Raw genomic sequence first — 26,889 nt, 5'->3', positions numbered from 1 at the left:
CAAAAAGCAAACAGCCTTTCATTATTAGCAATAGAGTACAGTGAAAACAGGAACACAACACCTTATTTCTGCTTCAATAATAAAATCCAAATGAAGTAGAACTAGTTGAAAGGTGATGGTCTCAGCATCAGTGCAAGATGGCCTAAACCTGCTCCTTATTACCATCATAAATAATGTTATAACTGCTCCTAAAAGAGAACCTAATTCTGTTCATATGCTAATCTTACATGTTAATCTTACGGAAATTACTGCTTGTGCACACCTTAAAAACCAACAGGTCACAGGAAACTCGAGTTTGTTGGCATCTGTTTCATTAATCAACTTCCTCAAAGTGATAGGACAATTATTCTCCTTTTCCAGAAAGGAAAGTTTTGAAATGGAAAGTTCTGGGGAAGAAAAAGCTTCAGGAATGCAAAGGCATGTCAACATTTCTGCCTAAAACAACTAAAGTACTTTGACATTCCCAAACAGAATTGCTTTCTTGTGGCTTCTCAAGCTGCATTTTGACTGTTTCAAATAAATCTGTGTTCACCTGAGCAGCTCTAGTGCCTCACAGTAGCTGTTCCTCAAGTACCTCTTGGTCCCTATCTCCAAAATGTGGTGAGATACCCCAGTAGACATACTGTACGATACACAGTGGTCTAGTGATTTCCACATGGTGGTTCAAGAAGGTGAGTCTTGACTTAAAAACAAAATCAACCAAACAAGAAAAAATGAATGACAAAAAGTTAGATTTTCACATGAGCAGGTCTGATATTTCCAAGAACTTCTAGGTTAAAAGTTCCTATGCCAAAAAATCAGACATACAAGATTACTCAAACTGTCCCCCATCTCTTGCTTTCAAAGTGTCTGGGCTATCACACTTAACACTGTCAGATAGAAAGTAAAACACAAGTTTCTTCCTCTCACTCCAGGCCCTAAATGTTTAAAAAAAACCCCCAAAAACCAAAACAAACAAAAAACCTAAAAACCCCAACAGGTAATTTCAACCCTTCCTTTCTGCTTTAGCAGCTGAATATTGCTGCAAGAAATACCGCAAACATAGCAGAGACCCAAGAGTGTCACTAAAGGCAGAATGATGGCTCTATTTGGCACTCAGGAAGCTGTCCAACTAAAGGGCGCAAAAGGAGAAGGAACAGGAAAGCTTCAGCCCCAGTTATCTGCCACCTCTTGGAAAGTATGAGGCACCCAGAAGGCAAGAACAGGTTAAAACACATTTGAGCATGTAGGAGCACAGTAGGTAGGACACTGGTTCACCAGAAATACTGCCCCTGAGGGCGGCAAAAATAGCTGCCAAGCAATGATTAAGTGCACTCCACTGACTTTGTCATCCTCAGAAACAGAAATTTACTGGGACTATCAAAGGCATCTCCTATAGATACAATTAATATCAGAAGATTCTCCTCACTAATAAACCCACAAGTTGAAATTACACAGGTCCTAACATGAAAATTAGTCATAAATCAAAAAGAAAAAAAATTGCATTTTGCATCTTCTTTCTTTTTTCACAAAGTAACAATTCCTACAACTCTTTTTTATCTCCCTTCTGACAAAAGCAGTACTTCCTTGTTCCTACAAGGGCCTCACCTAAAATGAGCTCAAAATCAGGAGCTCTGTGTTTGACGAATCGAGGAACCTTTAAAAAAGAAAGATCTTCCAGATTAGAGTAAATCTTGAATTTTCAAATATCCTTGTTTTGCTCAATTCTTTATTTTGATGCCATAAAATCCATTTGATCTGTAAAATCCATTTCAAGCAACCAGCAAACAGAACTGCACATTTAAAATGTGGATTAAAAGAAACTGCTTCTACAGTGCAATGATATCATTTCCATTTCATTGCAGTAGAAATACAAGAGAAACGCACAAGTTAAGCTTTTTGTCTTCTGTTTTTTAATATCAACTGTAGCTTAAGAATGCTTAATCTTCAAATATTTAAAATGAAAAATGCCCATAGAATATCAAACGCTCAAAACTGAGAGAGTAACCTGGGGAAGTTTGCCAAATCCTTCTGTAATCAAAACAAGATTAGAAAGTGGTGGAAATACAACTTGCAAAACCATAACAGTACTACACCACAATGTGCAAGAAGGGGGAAGTAACCCCATCTGCTGCCAGTAGCTCCAGGGATATCCAAAAAATGCTCAGAGACACTCTGGGTCCAAGTGGAAAGAAATTACCCTACCAAATACTGAGCAAATAAAGTAACACCTCATTTTATCTTGGGTTTCAGTAACCAGGAAGCAATTAGTGATTGGATTACTATAAACCAGACAATTTGACACATTATTGCTATGTCAAAGAATAATATCTTCTGTTAGATTTTAGTTCTGCTTTTCAGTATTCTTTCACCTAGTCTCTAAAGGCTGTTGAAGTATCATCCTGTGATTGAGCATTTAGACTTTAAGCCCATAGCCTCTGTGAACCTTTTGAGGTTTAGCACACTGTTGTACTAAAGTGCCTCTTTGAGGCCAAGAAACAAGCAAGCTAGTCTAAAATGCAAAACACAAACTGTGAACTTTTTATATTTTAATTTGCTTTCTGCTGAAAGTGGCATAACAACCAAAGGCAAACTTTAGTAAGTTGGTACAACATAATAACATATGGAATTTGGAATGGTAATTATTACTCAACATGGCAATAGCTGGTATCAGAAGAATGTACTAAAACCCTGCAAATCAACAAAATCTTCCATTTCAAACAAACCTGAAGGTTTTAGAGCGTCCAGAAAGGATCTCTCACTCAGCTCCAAGAAATGTCCCAGAATACTTGTGAATCCCAAACAGCTACTCTTGGCTCATTATTCCCTGTTGAGGAATGTTACTTGACAATAGCACAAACTATTGAGTCACTAGTCTTCCCATAACATGCATAATGCTCTCTCTGTCACATACATTCATGTACTATATCAGCCACAGGAAACACATTGCCTTGTTCTTCACAGCTCTCTTACTCCTCATACAAGCACAGTATGGGCAAATAAATTAATCATTTCTTTGACACAGATTTGCTTACATAGTGGCTGGAATCCTTATCATCCACCTTTCTCTTTTTGATGTCATTGGCATACTCAGGGCCATTCCTCCGTTTATCTGTGTTTCGTAGACTGTCCGGTACCAACAGAGAATTACTCTGTAAAGACAAAAAACAAAGTCAATCAAAAATTCATTTCAAGATTCCTTCATATATGCTTAAAAACTAAAACTGGATGTGATAGATCCTTTAGAAATGTGATACCTACATAGTCTTTCATTCAAATTAATTCAGCTCGAAGTCCTCCAGGCAAACATGTACAGCTCCATGCATTCTAAGAAGCTTGGGTTTTCATTGTTCAACTTATCAAAAGTTTAGTTCACTTGTCAGTCATTATCTATTTAGCTACTTAATTCAACTGAATTTATTGTTTAGGAGAAGCAGGCTTGCTGTTTATTCATGAGCAGGTAACAATTTTTTTTTTTTTTTTTTTTTAATATACAGATCCCAGATAATAAAAGAAACTTACTAAACATGATCTGATTGATTTCTAGACAATCATAAATAGATGATGCTTTGGTATGCCTATGTCCGCAGGCATGGACAGATGTAGGACAACTTGCCTTTAACTCCTAAAATAACAAATATTTACCAAATAAGGTTATGCAGTGGTAGTAAACTCCAGTTGGATGCCTTCAACAAACGTATTGCAAAGAAAGATCAAATATTTTTACTTCTAGCATAACCTTCACTACTAGTGTGAAATTAAGGCTAAAGTGTTGTTTAATCGGACTTGGTCTGAAAAACTGAGGCCAACACACACACACAAAGACAAAAGGAAAGACTAATCTTTTCCTCAAACTACATGGACTTAGCTTTTATTCATGCTAAGTTATGCTAAGTACAGACTGTTGACCCGAAGAGAAAGGCATTTTAGACATTTTTCAATCACGTGACAATTTGACATGCCTGCGATTCCCATCTCCATCTCCATTCCAGCTAAAGCATTAGAACATGTTACAATGAGTTCCTTTAAGTGCAAGATTAGCATATCCAAGAGGGCAATTTGTTCACTGATGTGTTAATGCTGTGAACAATACTGAATGAGTTGAGAAAAAAATCTCCTTTCACAAAGACCTGGTAAGCCTAGCTCCCAAAAGCTAAGTACATGCTTACACAAATAAATATATGCTCACATAAATGTATAAGCAAATAGGTATTTAGACACATACACGTATCTCTCACAAGAGAAAAGTCTAATACCAACATATAAAAGCATAAGCCCTCATAGGAAATAGTGAGATCTACCTAAGAGCCAGAGACGCTTGGTGTATCATCAACATACACGAATAGCCAGTGAACTGTGCACTGAATGGCTTCCCCTCTGAAACCTGAGGACACCACAGTAGTTTTGCTCAGATATTAATGCTTAGTCCCAAGGAGAAGGAAAACAAAACAGGGGATATCTGAATCCTCTTTTTCCTACTTCAGAAGCTGCACTTTAAAGCCAACTCTAAAGTCTTTTATTCATGACTATTCAAGCTAAACAAATGCCAAGGGGCTTACATAAAGCATATAGGAGAGTCTAGTGAAATTCAGCATAAAGAAGCTCAAAATAATGTCTTTACTGTAATGTTTTGCAGCTAAAAGGTGGGCTTGTTGGATCACCAAACTAATTGCCTAGACAAATACAGTCTGAATTTAACCCCTCATCTCCAGACGCACACAAACTCAGGGATTTACTAGCTTGAAAAACATTAAAACCCATCTTCAACATTTTAATATTGAATCCATCATGTTTGTAGCAGTAGAAACATCTTACGAAGGAAGCTGTCAATTCAAACTGACCACAGATTTGAGAACTGCAGATGCCTTTTCTTAAGGAGCAAAGTCTTTTAGTTAAGAGATACTTCCCCTAACAAAAATCATAAATATATAAAAAAAATAATTACTTCTGAAGAGCTTAGAACAAAATAATGAAAGCGAACTTAGAAAAGTGAATAAACTCAGTTTCTCATTTTAAATTGCCAAAACTAAGTGTGAATAGTGGAAAGGTGGCAAAGGGGCAGCAACTGGGAAAAATTTAGCAAGCTTGCTATTTTAAGTCACTACACAGAAGTGGAGTGAACAGCTTGCAAATTTTGTCATCAAATATGTGTAACTACAATGGCTGACATTTTTTTCTGGTTTAATGTAAAGTCTTCCTAGACAATGCTCACAATATTCTGTACAGTTTGTCTTGCAGAATTTCAATACTGTAAAACATACCTAGGAACTCCTAGGTATACCTAGCTCCAAAATGCCAAACAAAGATTATCAGATTTGATTTTACCTCAAAAGACTGATGGTTTACTTATCACATAAACATATGACAGTAATCTACAGTCCTCACAAGGCTATTCCGCAAAACGTCTTCCCTATAGTCATATTTACACTGCCTTTCTCTAACTTACCACATTTCTTTAAAGCACTGTTCTCCGGAATCAGAGCATCCTCACTAGAAGGACTGTTGTAGAGCAACGTATTTCACAATAGCTATTCTAGCAGTTGCAAATAAGATCATGTTGTTACTCTGTCAAAATTTACCAGTAAACTCAATAATTAAAAAGTTACCAGTTTGTTTCCCTTAGGAGTATGAGAGAGTTCTAACAATGGTGAGTAAAATCAGGCAAAGTATAACTTTTGAAGAAAAAGTAGCTTGCTACTGCAACCTCCAACCATAATTTAAATTACAAATTGTGTAAGATTTCACTCAACAATATGAAAATATGTATCTTTTAAAGTAATGCATATGGTATATCCAAAACACTGAAGTAACAAAGGAAATAAATGAAAATGCAAACAAGAACTGGGAAAGAGATTATCATATAAGCCTTGGGCTATTGGAAACTCTTACCGATGCAATGTTAAGGGTCAGGGAACAGTGAGGACAGCCTACTAAAAGCCACCTTTCCTCATTTAAACTCTGGTCGAGTTTATATTTGCTACATGTTCACTATAAAGCATAGGGCCAGCTAGGGGACAGCAGCAACAGCTTCACAATGATAAGTGTTCTTCTTATGTCCTCTTCAAAAAAACTAGTTTAGTTCTTCTACCAAGCCTTCCAACATCTGACTTATTTTCAAAAGTAAACCAAGCATTTTTATTTTAGCTATAACATTTATATATTTTTTAAATAATGCTACAGAAATTTTCACTTGGGATTAATTTTCAATTATAATCAGTCTGTATAAAAAGGGCAAAAAGATATCATTTTGTCTTAATTTCAACAGACTAGATGCATAATTGAGGATAATCCTTGCTTTCATACTAGGAGTTCAATTTATTAGGGACTACTAATGCAACATCTGCAAATCACAAAGCTTGGGTCAGAACAAATGGTAAATTTTACATAAGCATTTTCTTTTCTTCCAGTTATTCAAAATTTATCCACATGAATCCCTCCTCTTCAAGTAAATCCTGAAAGATAAAAGCCTAATGTAGCACTACCTCCTGTAAATTACCATATTGTGTAAGGGGTGTATAACAAGGAACTCAGGATCTTAAAGTAACTTTGCTGCCAGCAATAGTTAAACACTGAAACCACCAACAGCATATATGAAACAAAAGCCTAGTCATGATGCACAGAGCGACGGTAGATTCCCTGTTAGGAATATAATGGACATTATTCAAATGCAATTCTTCAGTGCCATGCCATTCAGCAGAGGAACTATTTCCAAACCACAAGCACGTGTGCCAGAGCTACAAGCTGTGAGCCCATAGTATCTCATTTAGCCCCAGTTATAATAGAGCACAGGTAACTCACTATAACATACTGAACTGAATCATTACAGCAATTAAATAACAGTATTTACATCACATCTGGGCTCATGGTTCAACTACATCTGGTACGAATTATGATCTTCTCTAGTGCTGGACTCCTTATCCCACCCAGTCCCCTTTCTCCCAAAGACACGCACATACACTTGCTCTGTGCTTGGCCATTCACTGACTTGCTGTCTGTCCAAACCAACCAACTGCACCCACCTGCCATTACAGCCCATTTTACATCTGACAACTTCTGCTTGGCCATATCATCAAGCAGGGCTGCTTTGTTTATTGAACCACTACACTGGACATGTGCTGCTGCACCACACACAAGTGCAATATAGAGATATCCATATGCAGACAGGAAGAAATACCATCCCTTGTTGAGATGGCAAAACAGGATCAAATCTAACATCTACAATCAAAACATCAATTACTCAGCAGTTCCACTGCTCATTGTCAGGACTCATGGACATTAGAAGAGGGACTAGCGCTTAACCATCCCCCAGCAAGGTACAACAGGATTGCACTCAAAGTTACTCAGCTCAAGAATCATGAGCTTCCATTTCTTGAATACGATTCTTGCAAACACACATCAACAACCCAAAAGTTGACCTATAAAGTCAGGTTTTGTTTTACATTACCAGTGACAGAAAGCTATCGACTTCACCCACTTTTCACACACTGTTTTAAGCTATGTGTGTCAGAATCAGGGTATCCATAAAAATTTATACCACACCATGCCAATCCTCTTGCCCTTCATCATCAGCCTCATGCTGCTTTGTATCAGCTACAAACTACACTGCAACACCTTCCATCCACATCTCTGCTTCGTGAGTAACCCCTGCTGAAGCTAATTTGTGGTTTGCATCTGTAAGGACTATAATTTGGCTCTTTTTTTTTTTTTTTTTTTTTAAGTTGACAGAGTCAATAAAAATAAAACTGATTAAAGAATATCAAGTTTTTAGATTACAACCTATATAATGGAAAACAATACTTTCTTCACAAAGGCCAAGAAGCATACATGTGCTACATTGAAGAGTACCTTACATTTTCATGTAACTCCTTTAATGATTTCTGCCCCCCATTTAGAAGAACCAAAGCCCAAAACAAAAACAGCATGTGAATAATATAAACCAAAAAGTAGTATTCAATTGCGCATGCCCCCTTCCTCCAAGTGTGTCAGGGGAAGAACAGGAAAGAGCAATAAGGACACAAAATATTTTTCTGCTGTAAGAAGAGAGCATTTACTTTACAAAACAATATCAACATTTGCACTTAACAATGAAGGCAAAAAAAATTCTTGCAAAATTTATGAGTACTTCCTAAGTCTCAGAAAACAAGCTCAATGTTTTCATGAGGACAAAAGATAAACACCAACCTTACTGTAAATCCCAAGCACATAACGAAGTCAGATTTCACTGCCTAGAAATTATTACTGATACAATAGAGTGCTTCAGAACATTTGCATTTCTATGCTGTTCAAGCAGGATACTAGAAGAGTGGAAAGACAAGCAAAAATTGAACACCAAAGATGAGTTTGAAAAATGTTGCCAGTATGTTCCCTAGAGAAAAAAATGTGGACATCAAAATTATTTTGTATTGATGTCTCCCAAAACTTTATCAAGCTTCGGTTGCAAAACTTACTTACTTTGCCTGGCTTCATTACCTTCAGCCAGGCTGTGACACAATAGCAGGGATGCCTGCATTCGCACAATAACATGACCCAGTTTAGGATGGTTAGAGCTACATCAGCCAAAACACCTGCCAAACAGTCCTATAATTTAATTTTAACCAAATAATTTTAGTAGTTCATGCATGAAGTATACTATTATTACGAACTTAAATGTTACATATTTCACAAACATGCATTTACAAAGAACTTCCTTTCATTTTACTTCCCAAAACTTGAAGTAACATGAAAAGAAAAACGTAACCCTTGTCGTTTAGATAGCAAAAGCAGGTAAATGGACGCTGATCACAATCATGAATAATGAAATCACTACATCTTTATGTTCATTTATAAATATATGAATCTTGCTGCATTATGAAGTATTCTTAAACATACAATACATAAAAAGCTCATGACTGCTTATTTGCCTAAGAAGACTATAAAAAAAAAAAAAACAGATCTTATTTGAAAATTAATATGCTCAAATAACATGCTACAATATGCTTTAACTCAAAGTTATGTCAAAAAAATCAATTTAAAAACAAAGAGGCAACTGCTTAATTGTAATCTTTCAAACGTGCACATTTAAAGCTGTCAGCTTCTACTGATAATATTAGAAGGTCCCACTAGACATATTTGATGGATATAATACTGTAGAACTGCATAGCAATACCAAACATCACAATTAGTTTAGGTAACTAACAGACAGCATGGGTTTTGGTGTCTTGGTAGATGGAAGCAAGCCTTTGTGAGGACTTCTGGCAGCACCATTACACTTAATACGTTACTCTGAAAATCAAATTGATCTTATCTTGGTGATCCAGATGTTATAAAGTAATTTGCAGAGTAAGAGTTTACTGCTCAGTTGAAACCTTATGTAACAATTAAACAGACCTGCTGGTATGCCTTGTGTACTTGTGACCAATTTTAAATTATTGTTAAAAATATATTTTATGTCAAAAAGAAAACCATTAAAAATACAAGAGAATTAGAGAAGTTCAAAGAGTAAATCATTCCCAGTTGATTATTCTAGCCACAAATTTGAACTTCACAATCACTTGAATTATGTTTCTTTTACTGAAGATATTATTACTGTTAAGCCAAGATTCTAATGCAACACTGTATCTAAAAAATTTAAATTCCAGTTTAAGTTCACCTGTACTCAGCTATTGATTATTCAGCTTAATTATGAGGTATTATTCTCCACTAGGGCCAAAACGAAACAATGGCCACCATACTGTAGTAACCTGAACTCAATACATCCATATGGCAAAGTTCTTTTATCAAGTAAAGCCTCAGGTTATTTAAAGAATATTTAGTGGCAAACCCAGTATAAAATGGGTTTAATGTACTTTAATTAAATAAAATTGACATAAATATTAAACTAAGCAAATGATATTGTAAATCTCCCACAACACAAAAGCCGGGTTTAATTTTTGACAGTTCTGCTTCCACAGGCAAGAACTATTCTCAGCTACAAGATTAATTCAAGAGTCCAAATTTCACAACACCGTGAAGCATCTGATCTTAAACTCAAAAACCCTTCAGCAAAGTACATGACGGACAGGGCAGGGGAGGATGGGAAGAGAGCAAGAAGAGGAAACATAACAAGCAAAGCAAACACAAAGCCATCACATCCACATGTGCGTGTTGTGTGCACACAGACAGAGACACACTGCAAACCGCCTTCCTTAGGTCTTAAGAAAGGTTGAGCATCCTGCACTTGACTAACATCACTCAAAGAAATATGTCCCACTCAAAGAAATACATCCTTAATCAATGTGAGGCTTCATGAAACATTAGCCTAAAATTATTTCCACAGTTACCCTATCATTGATAACATTAAGTAAGATGAAATAAATGCTGCTTGCTTGGTACTCTACTACCACAAAGATACCTGTCAAATAACTTTTCCTAGGTTTTGTCTTTTCTAATTGAGAGAAAGAAACAAAGTAGAGCTCAAATTCACCTATGGCATCAACAAGCAGAATTACTTTTGTTCGAAATGACGTGAACGTGGCACATGCCCATCTCCAACAGATTAATACAGCAATATCACTCAAAACACAATAGTGTAAAAAGCTGTAACAAAGCAGATTTTTGGCTGATTTTTGGATAAGATTGTCTTAGATCAATTCTATTACAGCTTATGTCTAAAGGGAAAAAAAAGTATCGCTATGCAAGTTATACTTGAAGCACAAATTAAGCAGTAAAGACATTTGCAGGGCTTAAACAAATTCAGTTAAAGAAACTCCTAGAGCCCAATACCATCATGACACATGAATTTTATATTTCTCATCATTTTAATTCCTGAAAATCCTACAGGAAAAATCTTAACTCTGACTAGTAATGTTATGCTTTAAGTGCAGTCAATGTTCTGTTTGAGTTGCTGCTCTCCCCCCACCCCCCAATAAGGAAACTGAAGTTCAAGCTTGCCCAAAATAATTCTGCTCAGAAACAAACCCGATTCATACAGTCCTTCAAACAAATGACTTGGTGTTCTGCATAAACCAAGAAATATCTTAACACAAACACACGGACTAAAAGGAAGACAAAACAGACAAACAGTGCAAGTCTGATCATTAAATTATGTAAAAGTAGAAACATTTTTGGTACTTACTGTGCCCGGCTCTCTGTCTGCTCCCGCAGTAACCAAGAAATGCACAGACATGCCCGTTCAGACACAGAGGCAAGAACAGAAATAAAAAAGGGGGGAAAAAATTAGAACACAAGCCGCGAACCGTTTTAAAATGGCTTTTATTTATATAAGTCATTGCACATTCCTAATACAGTGATTTCCTGAATATTACAGTATTTTGTAAACATGATTTACAGTTTAACCATACACAAAGCCTAGTTTTATTTCATGACAGAATAAATTATTTTCTTTTCAAAAATTAGTCAAGTGCAATTTTGCCCAAGATTTAATTGCATACTAGAATTTAAGCCTATGAAACTAAAATAACAGATGCAATTATCTAATTTATTTTTAACACATTCACTTCAAACTTTAACTTCTCATTCCCCCCCACCCACCCATTTAACCACATTACCTTCTTTGAAAAAATTACCCATTATGCAGTTTAACAGTTTTCCACAATATGGTGCAGGCCACTAGTGTTACAACTAAGCATTTACCAGGATGTCAAAATGCCCTGCAAACTATAGAGCAGGTGACACCTAGCGATCCCCTTTTAAAATACTGAAAACTTCCAAGCTGAATTTTGCTTCAGTGGTATATATGCAGACATTTTTAAGTTTGCCAACAGTTTTTTCCTCATTCTATATAATTCAAATTCTTTAGAGATGCACATATTTTGCAGCAATGTGCAAACCTGACAATGTCCTAATCAGGCCTGCCATGCCTCTCACCTCTGTGGTGTTCTGCATCGTGATGCTTCTTGTCATCTTTTATTGCCAAGTGAGACTGCCCACCCAAAGCACTAGAAAGGGCAAGAAGGCCAGCGCTGCTTCCAAGTGGAGGGATTCCGGGAGGCTGCAGTCCTGATGGATGTGGTGTTAGAGGCACTGGGGGTCCATGGCCATGGGAGAGATGTTGAGCCTGCAACTGCTGCTGCTGTTCCCAGTGGTATCATCATCCCCAGAAGAACATGCATAGCACACAATTTGGGAAGGAGAAGGGAGAAGTTTGGTTAATTACTGACAATCAACTGTGGATTATTTTTTCATTTGTTTGTTCTAAATCTAGTGTCCCCTCTTTGTACCACTGCATGCCGCACCTAGACACATGCTGCATTGGATCATGCTGTCTGTGGAGAGCTGTGCTGTTCCATAAACCAAAAAAGGCTAGCTGGATACTTATTCTGCAACTTAAGGAATACGTTTAACAGCTGTAGGTTGTTTTGGGCAGCTACTGTCTGCTACAGCATCTCCAGTGACAAACAAACAGCAGCAGCAGAAGGCTCAAATGACTTTCCCTTTCTATAGAAAGGAGTATCACTGTTTTGAAAAAAAAAAAGTTTCACTTGAAAGACTGATTTAAAATCACGTCCCCCTCTTCCCCTAATTAGGTTTGTACTTTGAAAAAAACATAAAAGACAGTGCTCAGTTTCATATTTAGTGTAAATTTATATTTTATTCTAGCTTTTGGGGAAAAAAAAAATTAATGAGCACTGTGTTTATGAACCAGCTTTGAACTTAAAATCCAGGTATTCCAGATAGCATCAATAAGGCCATGGGATTCCCAACAAGAAACATGATATTAATGAGTTAATTGCAACATCAATATCATAATGAGTGGACATACAACCCTGTAACCAATCTGGCAAAACAACTTGTAAGAAATTTTAGAAACAGAGTCTGTAAAATGGAACGACTTCCCCATAGTTTAAATATTAAGATACTTTATAGTTAAGGCTGTTATGGTTTTATTAATATTTTCCAAGTTCAGCTAACCATCTAATTTGTCCAAAATGCTCAGCACAAATTTATTTAGAAAATTAAGCTTCAAAACTGTCTTTAGTTTAGTCATACCTCCCCCTTAGTCACAGATTTTCTGCCTCTTCCCTGCTTCCTTGTGCCTGGGTGTTTGAACTGAAGACAAAAAAAACCTCTTCACTTTAGCCATGGTTCACCATCCCTCTGCCAAGGGTAGACGCCACAAAAAAAGCTAAAGTACTACCCAATTCATGGGATCAAAGAGTAGACAGATAAGCAAATGCCTGAACAGGATGAGCTCAGCTAAACATGACAGTTTGACCTGGTGAATGCCAGCGTTCCTGTAAGAACAGGCACACTTGTTACAGTACTGCTGACAGCTACTGAAATTATACCTACAATAAAGCTCACAATAGTTCACAAGTTACTCCAAAATAACTCAATTCAAAATAATCAAAAAATATTTTACTTGCTTCCATAGGTCCCAAGACTCTTTGAGACAAAGCATCAACAATACTTGCATAACATCTACTGGCACATGAATGACTTAACTATTTAGACAACCACTGCACCCCTACACTTTTATTTCTCATAACCCCATCCCAAGACATGCTTTGAGCTGTTTACAATTTATGTAGACACAAGTGACTGATACTGAAGAACTTTGGACTAGACCTGCTAATCTTTCACTTTTCTGCTATCCCAACTGTAAAGCAGCCATCATTTACTTACTTTTAATATACAAGACAAATTTCAAAATTTACCACAATTCCTTTAGATAATTTTATAAAAGCCACAAGTTTGCCAAATCTTTTTCACACAATGTATCAGGGATTTCTTTTCACGTACTGCATAAAAAGCTTCAGCATTCTTCACTTCATTACATACATATGATCACCATTCTCGACAACTTTTTAGTACATTTAAAAAGCTAAGTAAGAGGGAGGTACTTCTTAATTCTTCTATTTTAAGAGGTTTACAACTTAAAAAATAACATTTTCAAGGATGTATTAAGAAACATTTTTATTTGAAGTAGTTAAAGCAGTAGACCACCTCCTACAAAATTAAGCTGTTATTGCTATCAAAAGTTCATTTAAGGGAAGAAGTATCACTAAAGAGCACTCTAAAGTCTGGGAGGACTGGAGGGGTTAGGGGCCTCTAAAGAACAAGAACAACTTCTCATCCACTTTATCAAGACTTCAGTAATTTTCAGCATGCTTCCTCAAATCAGGAGATAACCTGATGTTTGGTAGGCACTCTCATAGAGATGGTATCTTAGTTGTTCCCTTCTTCATTCATACCTCAAGCCAGGTCAGTCATCTGCACTCTAGCCATGAGACAACATCCATCACCACAACCATACTGCACTAATGGCATTGGTCTGGTCCTCAGCTGCACTATCACATTGGATTACCCAGCTGTGGAGTGCAATTGGCTAAGAACAAAAAAATATTTACTCCTTCCAAACTGGTTTCATGGAGAAAATCCTCCTCCTCCAACAATGAGCTCAAATTAGCTTCTTCTGCAGTGTGGGCATGGGAAGGTCAAAACAGGGAATCATAGAATCATTAAGGTTGGAAAAGACCTCAAGGATCATCAAGTCCAACCCAACTAAATCCTTTCCATTCCTGTGCCTATCCCTTCATGAAGCCTGTGAATAGTCCTTTTTTCATGCCTCTCTTGACAGGTTTTATTAGCAAACACATTAACCTGCATAATTTCAGGAAGCATAGCTTAACATCTTCAGAAATTAAACTCTTACGGACACGTTACCTACAACTTCCTGGGCTCTGTTTTGTAGCCTACACACAGGGTAGTTCCAGAAATAAGGAACAGATTAATCCCCTCTAACAAGTTCTGAAGCTGAAAGCATGTGACAAGAAGGGCTATGTCCTGTTTCTCTGATGGGACTGCATATGAACAGTGGGGAGTAATGCCCACTGTACGATGTAGAAAGGAATATGAGAGCTGTAAGTGAAGACACACCACTGCATAACACCTTAGCAACTTTGCAAAATGGTTACTGAGGTTAGCAGAGGAAAATGGTACACAAAGTTGTTTAAATATCCAACTACATTAAACAGACTTAAGACTGAAAACCTGACCACGGTCTTTTAAGACAACAAAGGTATACTGTGGTTTAATGTTTATTATCTGAGACTCACTGCTGTTTAAGACTGAATAATATTGATTTATTGTTTATATATTATTTATTCCTAATAGATTTAAAGATCTCCCTAGCATATAGACAAAGATGAGCTTTTCCAGAAGTTCATGCTCTTTTTATTTAAAAAAACTTGAATTGTTAAAAGTATATTGTATTCCCTTTCTAGAAGGGGACAAGGGAATATGTGCTGCACACAAAGGAAGAAACTAAAGACCAGGGAGGTGGGTAACAGCAGCACTCACCAGATGTATTTAGTAACTAGACATTCACCATAGTAGATCCTAGAAACAATTATGTTATGCATTTAATCACTTTCATGTCACTTCAAAGACACTGATGCCTGCCCTGTCACCTTTTAAGAGCTTAGCAGCAGTGAGATATGAAACAGAATAAGTTGGCAGCAGTATCATGGTCTACTAGCCATGTTCATTAGCACTTAATTAAAAACTAGACACCTGCCATAAGAAATGTACTCAAAAAAGGATGAGTACCAGGTCTACCTTACTACCAATTATACTTGCAGAGCAAGGGCTGTGTCCACTTTCAGAGGGAAGTGGGAAGGTAGAGTGCAATGATGCATACCTAAGTGACTGCATTGAGACAATTAGCCATAGCATTGATTTTAAAAGCATCAGTAGTTCACTCACCATTTTGTTGGAAAAACAGAAGTTATTCATATTTGCAAAAGGAGAAAAGGAATGGCAAATTCAGCTTACTGTACTGTCTACATTAAGGTTTTATTGCCTCAAATTTTTTTCTCAGTATCCCCCTAACCAGACCACAAAGACCCAAAAAATCAACATATTAAAAGCACAGCACTTGCTCCTCTGAGTAAGCACCTCCTAACAATTTTAAAGGAAGTACAGTTTTTCACCTCTAACATCCTAGGCAAATTCCAGCTATAAAGAGATCTTTAAATAGGACTTAAAATTTGGAATTAATTTTCAACTTCTGCCAGAGAGTTCCAGACACAGAGGCAGGAAACCTGTTTCACAAAGACTTACTGTACAAAAGCAATGACACATCTACTTTAGGCTCCTTGCTTATCAAGATAGAGCATAGGCTCCTACAATCCCACTTCCCACCTTAAAGTAGCTCTGTTGAAGTCACAAACATCTACACCTTACTTAAAAATCTAGTTTTGAATTCCTAGCTTTAAACAGTCAGAGCAGTCTTCTGTTCTCAAACGGATTGCTATTCAGTGTTTGCTGAAAAACCCAGAATTAAGAATTCAGATGTGATTGTACATGAACAGTGGAAAAAAGGTTGTACCTGGTCTCAAACTACAACAGCTGTCTTCTCTCATTCCCTTCTACATAAATACCTGAGTGTAGAAAAAGTTTTCAAAAACCTTAGCAGCACTAGCACCAGTAACACTATCAACAGATTCCCCCAAGCTCCACAGAGTTGTTCTGAAAAAAATATCTGTCAAAGACAAAAGTCATCTAGAGACCCAAAATGCAAAGAGCACCATTTCATGGCAACTTCTGTAAAACTGAAGAAATGTGATTTTGTTAAAACTCAAGCAAGCAGAAAGACATCAGAGAAAAACATGAATTACTGTGTTCAATTTCATTGTCATATTCTCTCCCTTCCCAAAGGGAAATCTTCAGGTTTTTCATTGGCTTGCTTAAGCAACAGAAGGAAGTGAGAGCCTGCATCAAATGTTTATGGCCAAAGAACATACGAGGGCCACTGCCTGAGCACGTACAGCTAGCTGATCACATGACAACCTTCTCCCTCACTGTTTAGAAAGATTCTTAAAACCAACATTGCAAATGTAAACTTCCAAAATAAGGAAACCACTCAAGGTTACACTCCTGTCAGATCCAGTCTTCTCCCTCATTCTAAAAAAATCCAAAACCCTGCATACTCCACCCACTCTACCAGCAGTAAAATCTAACAGGAGTAAACCCACTAGACAGTATAAACCATTAATTAATACTTGCATTTAAGTTTCTGTAGGTACTTTCAAAAGAATATCTCAGCTACAGGGAAGAACATATTGCAGGATGACAGACAACCTCCCTTAAGAATATATCCACATTCTTCTACAATGGAGTGATTGTATCAGTGGACAAGGGAAGAGCTACAGACACCCTCTACCTAGACTTCTGGAAAATTCCCTCACAACATTCTTGACACTCAATTGGAGAAATATGGGTTTGATGGATAGAGTGTTAGATGTATGAGGAACTGACTGGACGACCACATCCAAGGAGTCAATGGCTCAACGTCCCAGGGGAAACTAGTAAGTAGTGGTATCCCTCAAGGGTCCACAATAGCACCAACACTATTCAGTATTTTCAAAAATGACATTGCTAACGTGATTGAGTGTACCCTCAGCAAGTCTGCAGACAACAGCAAGCTGAGTGGTGCAGCTAATTCACTAGAGGGAAGGGATGCCATCCAGACAGATCTTGATGGGCCTGAGGAGTAGGCCTATAAGAACCACATGAGGTTTGACAAGGTCAAGTGCAAGGTCCTGCAGCTGGGTTGGGACAATCCCCAGTATCTATACCAAATGGAGGATCAATGGATTCAGAGTAGGCCTGAGGAAAAGGACTTGGGCATTCTGATGGATAAAAAATTGGACATTAGCTGGCAATGTACTTGCAGCCCAGAAAGTCAGTCATTTCCTAGGCTGCATCAAAAGAAGCGTGACCACTGCTATAGGACCCCCACCTGGAGTACTGCATCTTGTTCTGGGGTCTCCAGTACAAGAAACAAATGGTCTTGTTAGAGCAGATCCAGAGAAGGACCACAAAAATTATCAGAAGGTGCTGGAACACTTCTCCTACAAAGAAAGGCTGAGAGAGTTGGGGTTGTTCAGCCTGGAAAAGAGAGGGCTCCAGGGACACCTTACTGCAGCCTTTCAATATATAAAGAGGACCTATAAGAAAGATGGAGAGAGACTTTTACCAGGACCTGTAGTGGCAGGACAAGTGGAAATAGTTTTGAACTGAAAAGGGTAGGTTTAGATTTGACATAAGAAACTTTTTACAATGAGGGTGGTGAGACAGGTGAACAGGTCACCTAGAGCAGCTGTTGGTGCTCCATCACTGGAAGTGTTCAAGAGCAGGTTGGACAGGGCTTTATGCAACTTAATCTAGTGAAAGAGGTCCCTGCCCGTGGCAGGGGGGTTGTACTTATCTTTGAAGGTCTCTTCCAATCCAAACTATGCTATGATTCTATGATAGGTGAACAGACTGATATATGAGTTACCCAATACGAATTGCTTACTACTCCACTTTCTAACTTTGCTTCAGCACCAGAAGCTGTGTTTCCTCTTCATTGGTTTTGGATGTTTCTTTTTCCTTGATAATATCATCATTACACTAACTAATCACAAAGTATATTAGCAGTCCCTGTAAGACACTTCCTTCTGACCTATATGAACCCTCATCTTCAGTACCATAGCAGCAATCTGCAAAACTAAGCTCTGAGTTTGCTTTCTTTTGCTGATGACACAAAAATTGGGAGGAGAGGCTGATACACCAGATGGCTGTGCTGCCATTCAGAGACCTCAACAGGCTAGAAAAATGGGCTGACAGGAATCTCATGAAGTTCAGCAAGGGGAAGTGCAAAATCCTGCACCTGGGAAGGAACAATCCCATGTACCAATACATGCTGGGGGCCATCAGCATGTATTGGGAAAGTAGCTTTGCAGAAAAGGACCTTGGAGTCCTGGCAGACACCAACTTGAACACCAGCAAGCAATAGTGCCCTTGTGGCAAAGTAGGTGAATGGCATCATGGGCTGCATCAGACAGAGTATTGCCAGCAGGTTGAGGGAAGTGATTCCTCCCTTCTACTCACCACTCTTGAGGCCACACCTGGAATACTGTGTCCAGTTCTGGGCTTCCCAGTACAAGAGAGACATGGACATACCAGAGACCATCCAATGATGGACCACAAGGATGATTAAGGGACTGGAACATCTCACTTATGAGTACAGGCTGAGAAAACTGGGACTCTTCAGCGTAGAGAAGAGAAGGCTCAGGAGGGACCTCATCAATGTATACAAATACCTGAAAGGAGGGTGCAAAGAGGATAAAGCCAGGGTCTTTACTGTTGTGCCCAGCAACAGGGCAAGAGGCAATGGGCACCGATTTGAACACAGGGGGCCTCCTGAACATAAGGAGACACTTTTTTTTTTAACTGTGGTAGTGACTGAGCACTGGCACAGGTTGACCAGAGGTTGTGGAGTTTCCATCCTCGAAGATACCCAAAAGCCAGATGGAAACAGTCCTATGCAGCTGGCTCTAAGTGGTCCTGCTTGAGCAGGAGGGAGGGACCAGATGACCTCCAAGGGTCCATCTAACCTCAGGCATGCTGTGATTCTGCAATTGCTATTGCTTATTGTCCTCTCCCTGTTTAAACACATTTTAGAAAAATTAGAGTGAGCTACTACTACCATTGCTTTATTTTCTACCCAATTCCTTTGAAACATCTGTGTTTATTTTGGTTCACTTGGTTTCCTTACTTCCTCTTCTTCTAAATGTTCACATTTTATTCTGACAGAGAGGAAGCTATACTATGCCACAGTAAACAAACTTGAAAGTGCCCACCACTGTATCTCTAGGTAGTGAGCCAAGAATGGAACTTTTGCAGTTTTGTAGAAGTTATTTGAAAACTATCCATTACATGAACAAGCCTTGGGTGCAGGAAGAGAATGTCCCTTGAGAACAAAAAACCCAGTGTCTTCAGCAAGCCTCCTCCATCCATAAACTATATGAAACGCCATTGTACTACAGAGATTTAAGTCCACAAAAGGATAGTATTGGCAATAGCTGTCCAAAGCCACATATTTCATACATATAAAATTTGGTGTCAGTGGCATGATTAAAGACCCAACTGTTTCATGGGAAAAACCTTGTTCCTTGTTCATGCTTTATTATAGAAGATGCATAGGATAGCATCTCTGTGTCTTACAATTTATTTTCCATTCCCACAAAAAATAAAAAAAATCAAACTTTTTACTATGTAGAGAATTGATGTCAAAAGCAAAAAAAAAAAAAAATCAGTCAGAAAGAAGATGAAAAACTTATCTTGAGTGTGTTCTATTATGGGAATCTGCTTTACACTAATGTTACATTTCTGAACAGAAGGCTCTTCAAAGTTTTTCCACAGTTCCTGTTTCCACTTGTTCAAAACAACACAAACCACACTAGTAAGTCTCAATTTCACATTAACTTTTTTGAAGCAGTAAGTGGCTGCATAAATTGCCTCATAAACCAGAAAACCTATGCTATAATGGGATAAAGCCAGCTTCCCCCCCGCTACAGACTCCCCAGGCAGCCCTTTTCTCACAAATTAACTCATCTCTAAAGTAACCAAAATAAGGCTGAGAAGGTGTATTTCACTGCACTGCTGATACAGCAATTGTAACACTAACAAACTAAGCTCTTCTTCCACATTATCTATTAAAAATAAAAAAAAAAAAAATCAGATACAAGAACTTCAGCATGTCCAAAGTACTCTAGGAAGCTACTCCAAAACCACATGAAGTTTATGGTTCTCAATTAGTGTATTTTATCTGTTTTCTTTTCTCAACTGCTGTTCTACTCGGTCACTTGATTCTTCCCTCCTTTTCAGAAATCACTTTCAGGCCTCTACTATGGGATCCTCCTTTAGGAATCAAGTCTTGTCTCCTCTTTGTTCTTCAGGAAACTGCAAACAGGAAAAGCAATGCTGATTTCAGCTGGCTCATGAAAATTAAAAGGACCACTTCATGCACTGGTGCTCTCACTACACTTTTACCAGTTTCACTGTAAAATGTATTTCTTCTACAGATTTATGCTAGACAGTTTTACCACAGAATACTAAACCTGACCAGCTCTAGAGTCTGGTGTTTTTTTTCCTCCTTGCATTAGAGACTAAACTACTTCTTTAATCTTGCTCAAGTAAGGAAAGTCAGCATAAACACAAGCATAATTCCCCACATACTTGCTCTATAAGGCTAAAAGGTTTTCTCTATCTAAAGAAAAAAATAAAAACTAGTCACAGTCATGAAGCTGACACACTAATTTATCTGAAACAAAAATATGTATTTATTGATTGACAGTGTAGTTCAAGAGAAAAAATGATTCCATAGAAAAATTGCAATGCATGAAGAGAACAGATTCTAATGTGGGGCCAGCAAACCACTGGTGTACGTGAGCCACACAGAAGTACGTGTACGTGAGCCCACAGAAGGCAGCTGAGACAGCCAACCAGGGTCAAAACAGTCATGACAAAGCCTGCATCTACCTAGCAAAACTCTTAATTAATTTTTCCATTACTACAAGAGGAAAATTTTTGAGAGCTCCTTAAAAGCCTTATATAAGACATAAAGACCAAATATACTCTTTAGGTTGTATTTCAAAACAAGTTCTGTATTTATAAGGATTTTTTTTAAACAAGGAAAACAAGAAAGGCTTGGCTTGATATCAATTTGAATTACATAGCCAGTACCAGCCTACCTACAAGTACACACACAGTACTTTTGTTGAATCATGAGATCCCATTTTAAAATTTTAATACTGTAGTTAGTTTTACACTTACAGAATTGAGAAGTCTTAAATGGTCCTTAATATAATGGAAATAGCAAATATAAAAATAGTTTCCAAGGGCAGCTTATTAACCATTGATTAGTTCTCACATCACCGTTACAGATTGCAGACATATAGACTGCAAGGGAGAAAGCAGCACTCTTTTCCTTGGCGCTATGCTGAGCAGCAACTCTTATCTTTGCTGTGCCTTTCTGTCTCACTTTAAACAGCTATGTTTCTCTGCCCTTCTGGCATTTTGGATGGCAAGCCCAGACAGAGTTAGAAAGATAAAGATATACTACACTTCAGAGCTCTTCAAAAAAATCTCTCTTGTAAGCAGTAAGGACAGATGTGGGTGACCACACCCAAACGATTTTTTCACCACACACAGTAAAGAAGCAATCAGCTGTTTTACCATTAAAGTGATCAGCAATTAACTATTTACAAAAAGTTTAGTGATAATTGTTAAATGGTAAGATTTTTAACATCTCATTGACACAGAGAAAACAACTATATAGTACTGCCAGCATGACTGGCACTTTCACGAGAGCAGATCTGCACTAGCAGACTAGGGATGCTGTGGAGTCTGCGCAGATCATCCCACACTGGCAGAACCCTGCAGCAAAAACGCAGGATATTGCTAGCAGACGAAATTCTTCCAGTTCAGCAACATCTTCTCCTCAAGGTGCATTAGCACTCCACTGGTGTAGCTGCATCCACGTAAGGCCTATTGCCAACAGAAAAGGTTTTTCTTCCCTCCTCCATGCTTTTAGGCGCTGTAAGTCAACCTAAAACGTCGTAGCTTGTACCAAGTGCAGACACATTGAAACACGGCTTGTGCTTGTACCAGCAGCTATGCTGGCAATACAACAAGCAGCCCACTGTAAAGCCACCTTTTTGCTAGCATAACCTTTGTATATATACACACATATACAACATTTTATATATCATATGTACACAATCTATCTTAATACATTATATCATTAATATATTGTTATATATATTATACATACTATTCTGCATGTATTACATATATATTGATTGCTCATACTTTAGATAAAAATAGAAAATTTATTCTGTGTGTTTGTATATTTAGCTTTTTCATTGATAGCCATTCTTTCAAAAATATGTTTTACCGGGTTGGCTTAGGAATAGTTCCTGTCTCAGTTAAAAAAAAAAAAAAAAAAAAAAAAACAAAAAAAAAAACCACACCACAAACACACACACACACACACCACCAAACACCAAGTCAGAAGTGCAAGGTTTTCACAGAACCACAGAATGTTAGAGATTGGAAGGGACCTCGAAAGATCATCTAGTCCAATCCCCCTGCCGAACACCTAGATCCCCCACGAACATCTAGATCAGATCACACAGGAACGCACCCAGGAAGGCTTTGAATGTCTCCAGAGAAGGAGACTCCACAACCTCTCTGGGCAGCCTGTTCCAGTGCTCTGTCACCCTCACCGTGAAGAAGTTTTTTCTCATATTCAAGTGGAACCTCCTACGTTCCAGCTTGAACCCATTGCCCCTTGTCCTATCACTGGATGTCACAGAGAAGAGCCTGGCTCCATCCTCCTGACACTCACCCTTTACATATTTATAAACATTGATTAGGTCACCCCTCAGTCTCCTCTTTTCCAGGCTAAAGAGACCGAGATCCCTCAGCCTTTCCTCATAAGGGAGATGCTCCATTCCCTTCATCATCTTTGTGGCTCTGTGCTGGACTCTCTCCAGCAGTTCTCTGTCCCTCTTGAACTGAGGGGCCCAGAACTGGACACAATATTCCAGATGCGGTCTCACCAGGGCAGAGTAGAGGGGGAGGAGAACCTCTCTCGACCTACTGACCACCCCCCTTCTGATACACCCCAGGATGCCATTGGCCTTCTTGGCCACGAGGGCACAGTGCTGGCTCATGGTCATCCTGCTGTCCACCAGGACCTCCAGGTCCCTCTCCGCCAAGGACTCCGTTTTGGGGTCCTTGTATTAATAACTGTATTTTTTTGGAGGAAAAAGACTCTGCAACAATGTAGGAACCAGAGAAGCCTTTATAAAGGACAGATGCCACAGGGCAGAAGGGAGTGGAGGGGCAGAGTCAAAGTAAAAATAGAAAGAATGATCCTTGCACAGGAAAACATGTCTTCACCAGAGGACTTTCCAGACTCTAAAGGAAAGCAACAAATTCAAAACCACATTCTAAAAAACACAGAAGATGACCTTAAATTCTCTTGGTCCAGACAAGACAAAGGCTGGTTTTCTGAAACCAGTTACATTCTTCTGGTCACCGTCACTGTTAAGTCAGTTCAAGAACAAAGCTTTTCTTTAATTCTAGACAAGTACATACTGCTTTCTCTGAAGACTCAGATGCAAGCCTTAAGTCTCTAGAATGAAGCTGTCAGCACGCATTGCTTCTGGTTAGCAGAAACTGCCAGCACATTCTTCTTCTGGGGCAACAATAAATTCCTGCTATTACTTACCTTCTAACCTCAAATCTATGTATTTGCCTTTTTAGCTACTGTTAGCATGCTGCTACCATCCCACGACACTTCAAAAGCATGTTCCTGCTGCCACAGCAGTCAAAAACAACTAGTTCAAGCATGTACCAATTTGGAAATTACTTAAAGATACTACTCTAGGGGACTGTATTACTGATGTATGATTATCTTAAAAAATATTTATTTTCCTTCCAGGCTCTTTTAGTCTCCAGAAATTTAAATCTTGCTGAACATGAGGATAGTAATGATGGTGTGTGGAAAGGCTTTTTGTTAAATCAAAATCCCAAAGTTAAACATTGTATTTTAAATTACGGTCACCTTTTGTCCCAGCTACTAGTAGCTAGCTACAAAACATTTCAGAGATCTCTAAGAATGAAAAATATGACAGCCACAAGAAAAATATTACATTGATTTGTAATTACCGTTCCAAGACACAGACCAGGTTCTTGGAAATTTCCTATACATTTTATAACAACTTCCACCTACCAAATGACGATCACTTCTGAACACGCATTTGAGCAATCCACTTTTGCTAATCCTTGCTTTTACTACCTCAATACTACTACTTGTAAGTATTCAATTTAAAGAGCTATAGTTAGCCAGCACCTTTAAAAACAGTACTGGATATTCTCAGGAAATTAAGCATTACACAAGATAACAACCTTGGTATCTCAGCAAGTATTCTGAAAAAAAAGAAAAAATAATTAAGCTACCAGATACCAGGAATCCTGTAGTTGATATAATTCTTCAGCATATCTAAGATTTACAGTAAACTGCCATACAAACTGTGTCTTTGCCCTGCCTTTAATATTTCCTAAATTACCCTAAATTCCTATGCTAGTCTCATTCTGTACAAGAACAAGAAAAGCAATCTTCTCTCCCTTCTCTTCCAGTCCTCCCACACAGCCCCCTAGCTCAACAGTTTGCCTTACTCTTCCCCCATGAAAAACATACTGGGTTGCTGTTTTCCTGCACATTTCCCATGTTTAATATTTACAGTGCTTGCATCCCCTGTATCTTCCTCCAGACCCTCTGCACCTATCTCTCTGCACTTTCCTACTCCCACTGACTCCATCTTTGTCACAATCACCCAGTTACATGTATATTTTGCCTGTGTGGTCCACCCCACTCTCATTGGCACACTGACAGTTCACCTCAGTGTATCAGCGTCTGCTTCTCAAAACTACATCTTAGTTCCATTTGTATCTATATTGTTCATTCTTTGCACCCCTCTCTACCACAAAGTAGCCCAACTTACAGCCCTAAATCATTCAACCTGTAAACTCCCAACACTTTTCTGTATTCCTACTCATGTTGCAGGAGAACTCCATGACCATGATTTTCCTTACTCAACCTACTTTGCATTTGATTTCACCTCATGTACAGTCCGAGCTGAGTTTCTCTTTTATCTGGGACGATTCATTCTTCCCATCCAACTCCTTCCTCCTCCAAACCTACTATAACTCAGACTTCTTTCAGGAAAAACACTGAAGGTCACATCACATTTTTATCTCAGTCTACTGACTTTTCACCTACTCTAATTCTCCCTCGTCTCACTTCAAGTATGAACACAATGCAGACATTTGTAAGTTTCAGTTCTTCAGTTTTCATTTCTTCAGTTTGTCTCCTTTTACTTCCTTGATAACTTGAGAAAAAGTGGACAATATTCATAAAAACTTCTCTTCAAGCATGGAAAACTATTCTGCCTGAATATGCTTCAATCAAGAGAGGCAACTTGAATCATTCTTTAGAAGCAATCCTTTCCTCTGGGATTAAAATAACCTACCCTTCTGTGCCAATGACATATATTTGACACTCCTCTGCCTCCACCACCTTCAAATGCAAACCCATCCCTAGCTCCCATTTTGTCTTTCTGATAGCCCTTCCATATTCTCTAGTAGACACCCTTTCTGTAAATCCTTGGTTTGAACTGCAGTATTCCAGTATTTTGACCTAACTTTAGTCCTTTCCATTCTACCAAAACTATTCCTTTCAAACCAGTCTGTTTAACAGAACCATTTGGAACCAAGTTCACTAAAAGAAGAAATCATCTCTTCTAGCATACAAACTTCCTCTGCTTCTATCCGTTTGCACTTGCCACATACACAGGCTTTTCCTCATCTTACCAGTCCCACCTGCATCACTCCCGCTGCAAAACAGACCAACTTACAGCTCTACACCACTCAACATGCATATTTGAGGCTTTGAGCAACCTGGTCTAGTGGAAGGTGTCCCTGTTCATGACAGGCAGGTTGGAACTAGATTAACTTTAAGGTCCCTTCCAACCCAAACCATTCTATGATTCTACGGTGCATTGATATATCCAACATCTGCTCAATAGACAGCAATGTGGTACCAATTCACTGTTGGCACCTCACATGCTCATCTCATCAGAATCAACCTTCCCTCTGCATTTGCAGCTGCGTATCTTCATGTTTGAGATCTAGCTAATCATTTTTTTCCAAACATCTCCTTGAAAAGAGTTGAAAGCTGTTTAGCTTCACAAGTTTGTAACCATATACTTGGTCTCACCTTTGACTTGTAGCGTAGCTATTAGATCTAGACATGAGAGCATCCTAAAGATATCATTTTTCTTTTTGGAAAAGATCCGAGATGCAGCTTTCTCTATCCACCCACATGTGAAACCTTGCAAGACACAGGAGATCTGGCCTGCAACTCAATCACATTTGACTTTTGGATGCAACTTTCCCCTCTTCAGAATGTCTGAGAATATTTTCTTCTCCAGGAAATTATTGTATCATTCAGACACTACCCTCTTCTATATTGCTGCTCCAAGGTCCTCTCTTTCCCCTTCAGTCCAGAGTGCACACAGTGTGTGTGTGTGG

At 38.4% G+C, this 26,889-nt stretch overlaps 1 protein-coding gene across 1 annotated transcript in view; it reads right to left on the bottom strand.

Moving 5' to 3' along the window:
* The window catches only part of TLE1 (transducin-like enhancer of split 1 (E(sp1) homolog, Drosophila)), a gene marked incomplete at its 5' end in the record, with an annotated part of 52,976 nt that overhangs the window by 20,379 nt on the left and 5,708 nt on the right, over positions 1 to 26,889 (bottom strand). The window contains 3 exons of the mRNA XM_010081340.1: positions 3,015 to 3,131; positions 11,072 to 11,088; positions 11,824 to 12,028. Of these exons, the coding sequence (XP_010079642.1) occupies positions 3,015 to 3,131; positions 11,072 to 11,088; positions 11,824 to 12,028 (339 nt within the window). The remainder of the gene's footprint in view (positions 1 to 3,014; positions 3,132 to 11,071; positions 11,089 to 11,823; positions 12,029 to 26,889) is intronic.

The sequence above is a fragment of the Pterocles gutturalis genome, unplaced genomic scaffold (genome assembly GCF_000699245.1).
Source record: "Pterocles gutturalis isolate BGI_N339 unplaced genomic scaffold, ASM69924v1 scaffold18531, whole genome shotgun sequence".
Classification (NCBI taxonomy): domain Eukaryota; kingdom Metazoa; phylum Chordata; class Aves; order Pterocliformes; family Pteroclidae; genus Pterocles; species Pterocles gutturalis.
The sequence above is the reverse complement of the archived record's forward strand: the minus strand, read 5'-3'. Positions and strand labels throughout refer to the sequence as shown.